At 39.8% G+C, this 13,511-nt stretch overlaps 2 protein-coding genes across 9 annotated transcripts in view; one reads left to right on the top strand and one right to left on the bottom strand.

The window, feature by feature from the left end:
• The first annotated feature begins 333 nt into the window (after nucleotides 1-333).
• Nucleotides 334-4,768, top strand: LOC134555764 (beta-1,3-galactosyltransferase 2-like). The gene has a single exon (XM_063407711.1). It carries the CDS (start codon nucleotides 469-471, stop codon nucleotides 1,543-1,545), a length of 1,077 nt encoding a protein of 358 aa, XP_063263781.1. The 5' UTR covers nucleotides 334-468; the 3' UTR covers nucleotides 1,546-4,768.
• The window catches only part of KCNT2 (potassium sodium-activated channel subfamily T member 2), a 117,941-nt gene continuing 109,194 nt past the window's right edge, over nucleotides 4,765-13,511 (bottom strand). For 7 of the 8 annotated variants that reach the window (XM_063407706.1, XM_063407704.1, XM_063407708.1 and 4 more), the window contains 3 exons: nucleotides 10,724-11,024; nucleotides 8,780-8,864; nucleotides 4,765-8,444 (listed from right to left, as the gene is read on the bottom strand). In XM_063407706.1, the coding sequence (XP_063263776.1) occupies nucleotides 8,333-8,444; nucleotides 8,780-8,864; nucleotides 10,724-11,024 (498 nt within the window). In that variant the 3' untranslated portion in view covers nucleotides 4,765-8,332. Of the gene's footprint in view, nucleotides 8,445-8,779; nucleotides 8,865-10,723; nucleotides 11,025-13,511 lie in introns of those variants that run through there. The other variant, XR_010081485.1, reaches the window with a different exon arrangement.

The following is a 13,511-nucleotide window of genomic DNA, read 5'->3' as shown; positions in this document are numbered from 1 at the left end:
GAATCCATAATCAATTATAATATTTCATTAACTTTGGATGATTCAATTATGTGATAACTTTTTGTAAAGCCTACAGGAAGTTAGGCTGTCTTTATATTTAATACATATTTCAATATTTAAATATAGATCTGAATAATTCTGTTCTGATGAAATTATTACTTTTAATAGTTTATTTATTTATTTTCATTTGTTTCTTGCTCTATCATACTATATTTCTCTTAAGAAGAAAAGAATGAAAATTTAAAAAGAAGTTTTAAATTTTTTTTGTCTTTGATAAAAATTTTGCAATTTATTATCAAGCAAAATAACAGTATTCTTTTAACAATAGCAAAATTAAAGGAATCCTGAAGAACTGGAAGCCTGAAGGCAGCTTTTATCTTCCTTTGTCCCAGAGGAAAAGAAGTACAAATTAGCTGCTCTTTTGACAAAATATCTGTGCTTCTTGTGCATCCTCTCACAGCTGCCAACATGAACTACTGTACTGGATTCTTCTCTCCTACAGAATGCACCAAGAGAAACCTTTTTCTACTTTTCATCTTTTCTGTTACTGCAATATATTTGTTTTCCTATTTTTATGCTTCTCATCACCTTGCTAAAAGTGATGATCTTCACATGGAAAAGGAAAAGAGTTTACTTGAAAAAATACTTACAAATTTCAAACAAATCTCAGGGAAAGAAAACGGAGAGCTACCACCTGAAAATGAGAAATCTGAGAATGAAGCCACACCCACTCCCACACAGTCATTTACATTCCTTATTAATGAAGAAGAGAAGTGCAAAGACAGAACACCTTTCCTGGTGTTGCTGATAGCCACAACAGCAGTTGAGCTGCAGCACAGGGACGCCATCCGGAGGAGCTGGGGCAGCGAAGGCGCGGTTCCGGGCGCCGACGTTGTCCGGCTCTTCATGCTCGGCATCGACGCCAAGGGCGCGCACAGGGACGTCCTGCTGAGAGAAAGCGAGCAGTATCACGACATTATCCAGCAGGACTTCCTGGACACCTACAACAACCTCACTCTTAAAACTCTGATGGGCATGAGGTGGGTGGCCTCTTACTGCAACGGCACCAGGTTTGCTATGAAGACAGACACCGACGTTTTTGTCAACACGATGTACCTGATTGAAAAGCTCCTCAGGCCTCTCCCACCTCCCACACAGAATTATTTCACAGGCCATTTAATGAAAGGGCACTCCCCTATTCGGCATAAAGCCAGTAAATGGTACATATCCGAAGAAGAATTCCCAGGTAACAGATACCACCCTTTCTGTTCAGGAACTGGCTACGTCTTTTCTGGAGACCTGGCTGCAAAAATTGTCAACGCTTCTTTAACGATTGAGTATATACATTTGGAAGATGTTTACGTAGGGTTTTGTCTTCATGCAAAGGGAGTAGAAATAGTACCACCTCGTTCTTCACTGTTTAACATACACAAGGTCCCGTTTTCTCCTTGTACATACAATAAAATAATTACATCTCATCACATTCAGCCACACGAGCAAATACTCTATTGGGAAACACTGCAAGAGAAGAACCACACGTGTTAGAAGAGAAAGGTCCAGCCTGGAGCATCCTAGGAACTTTCTCTGACAATGGGCAAAGCAGCAGATGTTTTCTTAGTAGGAACAGAACATCTGTGTAAAAACTTTCAAGGTCCATGGACATTCTGAATTAGGTGCCTAGGTTTTGTATTAGGTTGAATTCAAAGGATTTTTCTTCCATAAAAAAGTCTTTCCTGTTGAGTGAATACTGATTGGCACCTTATTTAGTTTTGGATGAAGCATCAATTAATTTTTAAAGTGTTTTAAAGTACAGCAAGAGACCATATCAACCCTACTGAAGAAATAGCAAAGACAATGCAATGAAACTTGTTCTTTTATTACCAACTAATAAGTTAATGTATTAATTTGATACTGCTCGGGTGTAATTTGCCTATGTACCATTAAATGTACTCGTGTGGCATTCCAGTGTGACTGAAGAAGAAAGCATACGTGATATCCTGTGGTGGGGAATTGGTGCCAGAAATGTGGGCAGAAACTGCTTCTTTGGAAAATCTAACATTAGCATTTCCCACACCTCAGTGCTCACACTGGCGACTACTCTCTGTGGTCATATATACAAAGAACACCTCACACAAAAAACCTTACGATTTGTATTACATGTCCATGATTACTTACTTGTTATCATGGAGATGTAATAAAAAGGGGAAAATGAAATGCTGATAAATCGTCCCATTAGCAATATAATAAATTACATTTTAGGGCATTCAGCTGTGTATAAAATATCCTCATAGTTAAGTAAAAAATAAGATGATGCTTATTAACCTCAGAAGATGAAAAGATAAATCTCTATCAGATGCACATGGGAATCAAAATACCAGTCACATGAACACCAAACACTTGAGCTGGAGGTGAAATGAGACAGTGAGTATACATTATATGCACCCCCAAAACCCCTGAATCCTGCAGTGCAGTCCTTCTGTGCTCTGTGCAGCTCCACCCAGGACTCACAGAGAGTGGGAGCCTGTGCTGCAGCCACTGGACACAATGCATTTCTCCCTTATGGAAATTTGGTCTTAAACTTTTTGATTAAATAATATTATTACTCATCTAATACCTACAAAGGACATGTTTTCTATCTCATAGGGATACTTTTTCACATGGACTTTCAAGACCTTTTTACATTTACCTCAGGAAAGATACAGCTAACAAAAACAACACACCCTCAGGGGTTTCCTGGGTCTCCCAATATTTTCTGAAATTTTAAGTTTTACAGGATGTTGTGTTTAAAAAATTAGTCTTTTTGGACATAATATGTTGGTTACTTGATAGTAGTCACGGCATCTTGCAGAGCTGACACCTTTACTTTACATTAAACAATGTAGTGAGCTCATCTCTGAAATCTGTTCCCTTCACGTGGATGGGGAACACCAGGTCATGCATGGTTGTGCAGTAACAACCCATGCAGGTGAGTAAAACCAAACAAACTCAACCCTCACATGTTCTCCTATTACTTGGATGGTAATAAAGTTCTCCAGGTTATTCAGTAATTCCTGAAGATGGGAGCCCAGCAGAGAAGGACCTGGGGGTGCTGGCTGACAGCAGCTGACCAGTGTGTGCCCATGTGGCCAAGAAGGCCAAGGGCATCCTGGCTTTTATCAGGGATCGTGTGGCCAGCAGGACCAGGGCTGATTGTCCCTCTGTACCCAGCACTGGTGAGGCCTTACCTCAAATCCTGTGTCCAGTTCTGAGCCCCGAGTCCAAGGAAGGCTTTAAGATGCTGCAGTGAGTCCAGAGAAGGATGGCCGAGCTGGTGAAGGGCCTGGAGCACAGGTCTGATGAGGAGTCTGGAGGAAAGGAGGCTCAGGGGAGACCTTTACACACTCTACAACTGCCTGGAAGGAGGTTATAGAAAGGTGCTTGGTTTCTTCTCCCAGGCAACCAGAGACAGGATGAGAGGAAATGGCCTCAAGCTGCAGGATGGGAGGTTCAGGTTGGCCATCAGGAAGAACTTCTTCAAGGAAAGAGCTGTCACGTATTTGAACAGGCTCCAGGGAAGTCGTGGAGTCACCATTGCTGGAGGTGTCCCAAGAAATGACAGGTCGTGGCACGTGACACTCAGTGCTGTGGTTTAGTTGGCATGCAGGTGCTTGGTGAAAGGTTGGACTAAATGATCTTGGAAGTATTTTCCAACCCTAATGGTTCCATGATTGTATAAAATAGGATAATAGAGGCTTCACTACAGCCTGAAGCTGAGTGCACAAGCAGCACAATTGGTTGCATTAACAGAGACTTGCCAGTTGTGCAAATAAAAGGCTATGAAGATACGAATTCCTTGTTTTCGTTTGGAGTCTGTGGAATCTGCCACACCACTGTACAGTTATGGAAGCAGTGAGAGTTTGTAAAGTCTAGCAGGAATAAATACCAAAGCTAAAACTATTAAAAGCCATAGACTTGCAAACAAAATGAACCAGTTCATCAGCCAGCCAATACTGGTGAAAGGATAAAGTGATCTAGAGAAGTTTTCCTATTATCAGTAATTGGTAGTGTGAGTTTTAGTGATTAGTCAAATTATTAATGTTGTACCTGTGTGCTTTAAAGGTACCAGAGCCCTGTGCAGAACCCCATTCAGGATGCCCCAGTTTTCTGAGATACCTCATGCACATGCAGTAGTATTTACTCTTTCATTTCCATACTTTGTCCCCCAGTCCCTCTCCTGGTTGGCATGGGCCAGTTCCAAATCATAACAGTTTAAAGTCTAGATATTGTAGAAAATTTAGTTCACAGGAATGACAGATGCTTATTTTTAACTTAATGAAATAGAAATATTTGCCTTTTTAAGCTTCTTGGGGGTTTATACTTCTGTTGAATTACCATTACTGGCATCCTTGCATTGCCAGTGGAGGCAATAATTAAGTATATAACAACATTATCATTGTTATTTTCAATTAGCTTCAAGAAGCAAAGTCTGGGTCATATCTCATAACTTAATATTAATTATTAACTCTTTTCCTGTATCCATGCAGTGCATGTCCTGTATCAAGCACAAGGAACAGTGGCTGAAATGCTGAAGTGCTGTTCTTCAGTCATTTATTCATTGTACATCTCTTTCAAGGTGGGTAGGGTTGCTTCTAGTAGAATATCAAGAATATACAACCATATTTTATGCATATTGCTTTGTTTTAAAAAAATCTACATTTATAAATGCCTTGATATACAAATAACCTTGATGTACAAATTGATGCACCTGTGTAGAGCTGCTTCATGTTATTAATTCATTTCCAGATTTTAGTGGCTGGTTTCCATTGGCTATCAAGCAGAATTCAATGCTGCAAAATCTCATGTCGGTGTTCCAAAATTACAGAATGGTTGCTCTCAGCCCTAATTCTCTAGAAACTAGAGAACTGTGTCTTACCTCTGCTGCATTTGATGTCATTTCACTTTTCTTTCACTGCTAAAGCCTAAAATTTTTTTGTTCTTCAGCTTTGTTTGGTGCATTGGTAAACAAAGATGTGTAATAGTCAGTAATATGTATTTGTATACTTGAAGTTGTTAGTGGGAGAGAAAATATCTGAGCTGGGAAATAACTGCTCTTTTGATTTCTGAGACAAAATGTCACAACTTCACTTATTAATTCCACTGCAGGGTTTTAAAAACTCAAGAACTCTATGCTTTTTACTTTGTATGTGAATTCACGTGTGTTGTGGAATTGGAGTGAAACAGTTAAGGAAACACACTGCATGCCAATGAAAGAGCTCTTGTGATTTTTTATTGCAGATTAGGCAACACATTTTCATAGGTAGGTCTGGCTTTGCTGGATGTTCCCTTGAGAATGAAGCAATTATTATCAGCTAGCACTCGCCTCTCTGGGTCTGTGGCTCTGGGTACCAAACTGCTTGGGCTGTGCTAAGGCAGTGTTGGGGAAGAGGGGGATCTTTGGGCTGTTGATAGAAGTGAGCCAGGAGGAAAAATACATACAGTTAAGCACAGATAGAAGTAATCTTTTTTTCACAGCTCCACATTTCTCTCTCTACTGAGTGAACTGTTGCCTGCTCAAACTCCTCTGTTCAACAGTCATTTGACCCTGCTCATTCTAGAACTTCATCATCCCTTCTCCAGCACTGAGCCTTGAGATTCCTGTTCCTCAGTCTGGTCTCCAGTCCAGTTAGGCTTGTGCTACATTTCTGATAATCATGAGAAAAAAGTGTGTGAACATAAGATTGCCTGTGGGATGACCATTAAAGAATCACCTCCCTGGCCACTGAGGGGCTGTGCATGTCTCATTCAGGGTTAATGCAGTGGTGCTTAGGCTGGTCTTGGAAGATCACAATCCCACTAGAAGGTAGTCTGTATGTGAAGATATTCCAGAGGAAGCAAACCTGTTCTGCTTTCAACATGAAAGACAGTAATATTCTGAATAGCTGGACTTTGGGGTACATTATTCATGGGCTATTAGAACTTCCTGCTTCATCGGAAGCTGTTGTTAGTTTTTACTACCTTGCTTGTCTTCCAGCAGATTTTGAAGAGAACTAAGTGTTTTGCTCACAAAGATTGCCTTGCATTCATTATAGGGACTCCAAGTGTCTCCAGCTGTCTTTGTGTTTGTTTTGGCAAATCTTCTGGGGCTAATGAGCAATTAGAAATCCATTAAGCCTGGAGAAATACCGGGTCACATTATATGCTATTATTCCAATCTAGCTAAGCAGCAATTCTGCTGAGTTAAGTGGGCAAATGGACACACCTGACTGCTTGTTTCTGCTGCTTTATGGGCTGTTAAATGTGAGGACTCCAGCCCTCGCTATGGATCCTTTTGCCAGAGAGTCCCTGAAGCAGTGGTGTGTGCTACACACACACACAGGGAATTCCTGTGAACTGTGACTCACACTAAAAGCAGAGTATCCAGCTTGCCTGCTGAAGGATAGCCATGGTTCTGGAAGCCTCTCTGCCTCCTTGAGACTGCATTAGAGAAGCCTTCAGTATGAAACAACAGATCCTCCTAATACTTTGGAATTAACATTTTAAAGAAACTTGTATTTTTTAAAAAAATATTCAACTGGAATAGAGTCTTCTCCCTGAAGGTATTAAAAATAGAAAAGTTATTCACACTGCACATGCAAACTCTTCTGGGTATCTTCTATGACAGGTCTTGGATAAGATCCTGTACCATATATTGTTTCTTGAAAATATGTAGACTTCAGTCTGTGCAGCTGTTTCAATTGTTCCTTTGTTTCCCACAGTGCCCATTTGAAATACTTTACCTGTGAATAAAAATGTGAATGACTAATGTGTGGAAAAGCACTGAGCAATAATGGACTCTAAGCAGAACCACTGAATTGTTAAACCTTGGAATCATTAAGAGGAAGGCAGGAGGTAAAAGCAGATTTGCTGTCATTAATACGAACGTGACTTGATTTCAGTATCCTTGCAATGCTGATAAACACGTTCACATCCTGAGTTGCTTACTGGGCAACTTGGTTGTGGTTTCTGTCTCAGAAATAGAATGTACTTCTACCAGTTAATATAGAAGAGAATATGAACAATTTTGACTGTTTTTTTTGTACAAGTAGGACATCAAGAGAGCTCAGAGAATAATCAATTTTTCCATATTAGACTACCTGCAAAATTGCTTGTACTAGTTCAGTGTGGATACTTGCAACAGAAGGGCATTTAAAACCTTGAGTATGTTCTTCCCCATTTGTGACAGTGATCTTGGAAGGTCATGGACAGACGTGCTTCATTCTGTAGAAAGCTTGACCAATTGTAGTTTGGTTCTTACACAGGCAGATGCTTTCTTGTGTACATCATGCCGAAGCAGAGGTTTTAGATCCATAATGCTTTTTCACACAAGGTGGAATTACATTCATTTTGTGGAATGGGTTATGAATTTCTTTAATTTTCAATGATATATATAATTTCATGTGAAAATGTATCACTTTTGGGTAATCTGGATGACTAGGCATGAAATGCTTTTGGCAACTGTAGTTCTGGCATATTCATGAAAATATTAAGGGCCTGTTGTAGGAATCATTCCCTAGAGGGGTGCTCTCACTTTTGTGTTATAATCTACTCAGGCTTCTTCAATCTATCTCCCCAAGGTTCAAAAGGTTGTGTTTCACCTGAGCTGCCACTGTCTGCAGCTTCACACAGTACCTTTCCAGTTTTTCCCAGTGTGGAGGAACTGCCTGTGTGAGGTGAGAGGGACCTCCTTGCAGTTGGGCTCTTCTTTCATTGGTGTGTCTCGATCTCAACCTCTGAGGTGTGACGAGGTTGTGGCAGTGAGCCTGATCTGTGTAAGCCCAAGAAACAAAAGCCCAGGTCTTGCAGGCTAAAATGGGACTGAAACTAATAAAAATGGGCGACAGGCTGAGATTGATAATTATTTCAAAGACTGAATTCTTGACACGCAAAGCCTTGTTGTCAGCTTTAGGTATTAACATATTTGCCACTACAAATCAGGCATTGTCTCGCTGTGGGCATCAGATAATCTGATGCTGGTCAGAAGCTCAGTCACTGACAGGCTGCCAGCTGCATAAATACGCTTAGGAGCATCTAAGCAAAACGTGGTGGAATCTGACATTTGTTCTTATGGGTTAAATAGCAACAGGTGTCATCATTCTGTTAGGCTGACAAAGTTCAACTACTGTACTGAACAGGCCACAAACCTGACAGTCCCTGAAATCAGAGTTTGTAGGCACCACATTTCTGCATTTGGTCACTTACCCACTGTCATTTTGTTTCCAAAAATCTGAATAAAACGTACCACTCAGTTCGCAAAACGGTTAGTGGAAACAACACGTGTATAAAAGTGTCTCTGAATTTTGTGGTGAGTTACATATCAAAGCTGTGTCTCCTCCCTGGTGTCTTGTCCCACTGTATTGCAGAAGCTGTTCTTTCGGCTGGGTCCAGCATTGGGAACGTAAGTCAATGGGTCAGGTCGGATCAAGTATCTACAAAAAGAAATCACAGCTGTTACTAGAACAATGTGCTGCAAGCCAGGGTAAGTGCACGGAGCTGTAATGTTGAAAAGACCTAAGCAGGACTTAGAAAGTGCTTGGTCTAGTTCCTTGTGGTAGCATTGGTTAGATTTTTTTCCAATTTAAAATACAGAGTAAGAGGAGGATGACAGGTTTATAGCATTACAAATATATGTATTATGTATTTATATGTGTATTTTAAGTCTATACATATATAGTATAATTAGATGTCTCTTTAAATAGAAGTCTCCATATTTTATTTGTTGCAGGTTTTGTGACTATTTTTTTATCTGTGTGCTTTAACTTACACGATATCATTCAGCTCTAATCTTGTATCTGGAGAAGGGTTGATCAGGATGTAAGAAAGGGTGTTCTGATGATCATTCATTTCATCTAGAGGACAGGGGAAAAAAGTACCAAATAAATTACATTTCTAAATTAATTGTGAGAAGCATTACTTCTGACATATGAATTTGATGAAAGTTCATAGCGCTGTAAAAAAGTGTCTGGTGTCACAGTGATTTCAAGTAAGTTTAGCAATTTCTTTTCAACTGTACTCATATTGAAAGTACCTGACATTATTAACTTTTGAGTTATCAGCTCTAAAAACATCCTATTTTCTAATGTTTTAAAAACCTTCTGGTATTTTTCAGTCATAGCAATTTGAATGTAACCCGATTTCAGTGGATTTACCGATCTGTCCTGCAGCTTAGGTAAGTTTGTGGTGAGCAGGGACTCCTGTGCTTGGGTGGCATCAAATTCAAAGGATGACCAAGGCTAAATGTAGGTGTATGGCATTCTCATCCATTTCCACACTTGGTCAATATAAACCCTTTTTTCCCCTTTTTCTATTTATCTAGGAAGCACTTGTCTTTTATCACCTGTGCCAAAGGCTTGGAATGTGAAGGTTTTATAAATGGAAATTGGTATGTCTCTTGCATTTTTAGCTGTTCTAATGATGGGTTGAAATGAAGGCTGATCATTTTTATTTTTAAGGTTTAAGCTACACTTTTGTAGCTGCCATTGCAATATCTTTTGTATCATTTTCTTTTGGCACATTCCTTGAGCTGCTGCAATGAGACTGGTTTTAATCTTATCTGACTAAAGAGAAGAGACAAAAGGAGAGGCAGTGCTTCTGTGTTAAATCCTCTTTAGCTTTTTAGGAAAATGTATAACTCAAAATCAGATAAATGCAACCAGGTAAAGCATTTAACTACCAAGATTTTGCTGCTTTGTAGATGGTATCTTATAGTCCCAAATCTGAGTAATGAAATGAATATTTACTTTTGGTTTTTAACCGGAATTTTAAAAGAAAAGCAGGAATACAGCAAAGTTTTCTTGTTACTAATATAAATATGAATTAAATTTACAAAACATTTTTGTTTGTGTTTGATCAAATGTTACTGTGGCCTGTGAAACCCCTGGAAAATATTTAGCCCTGAATCTTTCTGCAGAGAGTTGTATAGATACATCTAAGAAAGAAGGCATAGAAATTATCCAGATAGGGTGTGGAATAAAGAGCCTGTATTTACATATCTAGAAATTCCTGATATTTCTAGGAAATTAGAACCCATAGTCCTGGGGTTTCCACCCAACATGCTACAGGGCCAAGGCCAGAGAAAGGCAACCTAGCCAGCTGTGGTGCATGTGTTAAAAAGTGTTACAGAGCTCTTGTCCATAGCCTGAAAACCCCAAAACAATCCTACAGACTAAAAAGCAGGCTGACATCAGCCTTGCTGGAGAATGACTTGATGGATAAAAATGGCATCTAAAGGCCTAGTGAAATATGCTTTCTAAAAATGACTTTCATGCTTTGGCAGTATTTTTGAAAATTGCGGGGAAAAGGCAATATCCTTCACATATAAACAACTCTCTGCCCTGATATATGAGCGAACTTCACAACAGCCCTTTTCATCTTTATTTCAAGGGGTTTGTGGAAATATGGTGCAGCTGTTCAATGATCAGGGAATGTTTATAAATTCAACATACACAGCATACACCTACTAAATAGAAATGTGACTGACATGCTGTCTTATGAGCCTTCCATCTCAGCACAGGAATGGGTGATAATGGAATGCACTAAAAACACTCCAAGTAACTCTTGATAAATTAAAAAAACCCCAAACAACCCAAACCTAAGCCAAAAAACCAAGAAGCATTATGATAAACTCAGTATTTTGTTTTTGGCTCCATCATTTCTTACAAATAAATTCACCTTACACCGTGCTATTGAAGTACTGTAAAAGTGGTACCGTATCCTGCTGGAGAAAGGCCCAGGTGCTTCATTCTGTTCTTCACAAGTTCGGCAAGCTCCTGCCTCTCTGACCTCCTGTAGAGGTTCATTCTCTGCTGGCTGATCTTCTCAGCAGTTTTGGCGGAGTGCCTCGGGGCCCTCCTGCTCAGGCGCCGTGCCCACTGCATGCTCTTCCTGCGCAGCAGCGGGTGGTCGGACTGGTCGCTGGACGTGGAGTTCCGGTGGTTCCCGCGGCAGCTGAACTGCTCCTTGGTGTCCTTGGTGTCCTCCCAGTCCTCCACGCTGATGGAGATTTGAGACTTGAAAGGAAAATGACAACAGAGATGAAGGGCTGTGCTGAAAGGAAGCAGATAAAGATGTTCTCTCCTCTTTCCAACAGTGCAGTTGGACACGGGGTTTGGCTGCGATGGAGCTGAGGGCATCGCTAAGCTTTGAACTTAGCAAGTGCTCCTGAGCTGGGCACCCTTTACTAGACTTTGACTTTTCATGTAAAAAGCTCTTTTATAATATAAATACTTTTATCAAGTGCAAAATCAGATAAGCATTATTTTGTGCCCAACTGCACTGGGATTCTGAGAAGAGCAAATTTAGCCTTCCGATATTGCCCTTCCTGAATCTAGGAACCAGTTCTGAATGACCTCTCCAGTTTCTTTACAATCTGCACATTTTCAGAAATCTAAGCTGTGTAGCTGCTTTTTACATGTGCGTTGTGGATTCATTAAGTATGGTTAATTTTATTTAAAATTCGTTAACTTTGGCTGTAGTGTTGTCAGTACTCTCTTAACACCACAGGTAGAACATGCCTGTTAACTGTATCCCAAATTCTCAGGTCTTCTTGACCTTCCTGCACACATGAAGTGAGGATGCAGTAACCTTCAGTGTGGTTCAGGGCACCTCTTGTGAAAGCAGTACTTGATTCCTACCTTAAAGAATAGTGATGTTACTCATATAGTGACAACAACCCCCCATCATTAAGAGCCAAAATCTGTTGCTCTGTTGCTGTGTTTTGTTTATGCCACCCAAATAAGACCAATGGTATGTGCAAGTACTGAAATAACACAAGTGGATGGACTACAGGTGCATTTCTAACACACAAAAGTTCATAGAGAATATAAGAGGAGACATTTCAGAAGATAACTTTCTTAAGATACATTGTTTCAATGTGTATTTGAGATTTAACAAGTAGTTTTAGATTCTAGTTTCAAAACCACTTCCTTAACAGTCCTGAGTTCCTCTTGTGCTATTTGAATATCTTTTATTGATGTTGAAATAGCAAGGTCCTTGCTGGTGTCAGTACAAGCACATTACCAAGTTACTGGTCACAGATGTCATTGTGGTGAGTGTTTAAATACATGAAGTGTAAACCAAAGACGATGTAAGTGAACAGGCTGAGTTCGTGTGAATCCCCTCTGACAGACTGTGCTGATACTGATCAGTGCATAAAGCAAATTTAATGGAGGAGCTACAGAATGCCCTTTTCCCACTAATGTAAAATCTGAAAGCAAGATTCTGTTGACCTCATCAGTACCTTTCTGTAAGGTACCTTTCTGTAAGGGGCTCACCACAGAATCTGTGAGGTTTCTGGAGTCCATAAAATAGTATTTGATATGAGTAAGCTGGATACAGTGTGAAAGATACTTGTATTTTTCACTATTGCATAAATTAGATTTTATCTGTGTAAAAGAAAAAAGCAACAAACAAACCCAATCAAACACCATAATTAAAAAGAACACTACAGATGTTTATGTTGTAGCACTTCAAGTAAAATCACATTTTTAATATTCTAGAGTCAGATCTTGCAATAAGCCTCAAGTAAAGATCAGCTAATTTGTTGAGGCTCTTCAGCTTACTCTGCAATAGAAAAGGGATTTTGTTGGATTTTTTTTAACAACCTGATTTTTTAAAGTTTTGTTACTGACTCCACTGATGTTAGGGCAGGAGAGAGAACCTGGATCCCTTTGAACAGGAGTGCAATTTGATTTCGATGTTTGTTAGACTGTCAGTTTAGGTTTGTGTGCATTTTACAGCAAGGACTAAAGTAGGCAGAGTACATTCCATAGGAAAAGGTGCTGTTTGGTATGAACAAATCTGATACAAACTAGGTGCAGAGGATGGTCTTGTTTTGCCTTTCTTCCTGCCTGCATTGGCAGCTTTCCGTGTTAAGCCCCTGACAAAAAAAAATAACCAGGCCTGCTGACAGCAGTAGCGTAAAGGCACAAACCAATCATCATCACTACAGGAGGGTTAGTCACTTTTGGAGCCAGAGACTAAATGGGAGAAGCCAAGTGAAAGAACAAGTTGTTTGTTTCTGTGACTCTGTAAATCCTGAACTTGAAAAACTGGCACAGGTGAGCTGAAAGCATCAAGGAAGGAGATAAAGCTAAATATTTATTTCAGCAGTGATGAAGTTTTTATCATGTCTATTGAGAAAGCTGTGCACAATGGCCTTTTGCTGTATGCAAGAGGAAAAAATGCAGCTTTAAAGACAAAGCAAAATCTAAGCCCAAAGCCTCTTTCAAAAGCAGCACAAAAGTGTCTGCCAGTGACAGCTGTTAAACACACTGAAGATAAAACTCCAGTGCAAAGTACTTCCGTGCAGCCCCCTCTGTTTTAACCAGTCTTGAACTTCATTTAAAAAGACTTTCGTAACTATCATTAGTTTGAGGTTTGATTGTTTTCATTGAGTTTCATTTCCTAGTTCCACAGCAGGTAAATCTGTTACATGAGAAGCATGACGGATGACCTGGTGTCACTCCTGTGCCACACAGTGAACAAATATTTGCCTT

Source organism: Prinia subflava, chromosome 10, assembly GCF_021018805.1.
Source record: "Prinia subflava isolate CZ2003 ecotype Zambia chromosome 10, Cam_Psub_1.2, whole genome shotgun sequence".
In the NCBI taxonomy this organism is placed as follows: Eukaryota; Metazoa; Chordata; class Aves; order Passeriformes; family Cisticolidae; genus Prinia; species Prinia subflava.
The sequence above is the reverse complement of the archived record's forward strand: the minus strand, read 5'-3'. Positions and strand labels throughout refer to the sequence as shown.

Excerpts from the sequence above, each read along its gene's own strand:
- LOC134555764 (XM_063407711.1), top strand. The coding sequence starts at position 469 with ATGAACTACTGTACTGGATTCTTCTCTCCTACAGAATGCACCAAGAGA.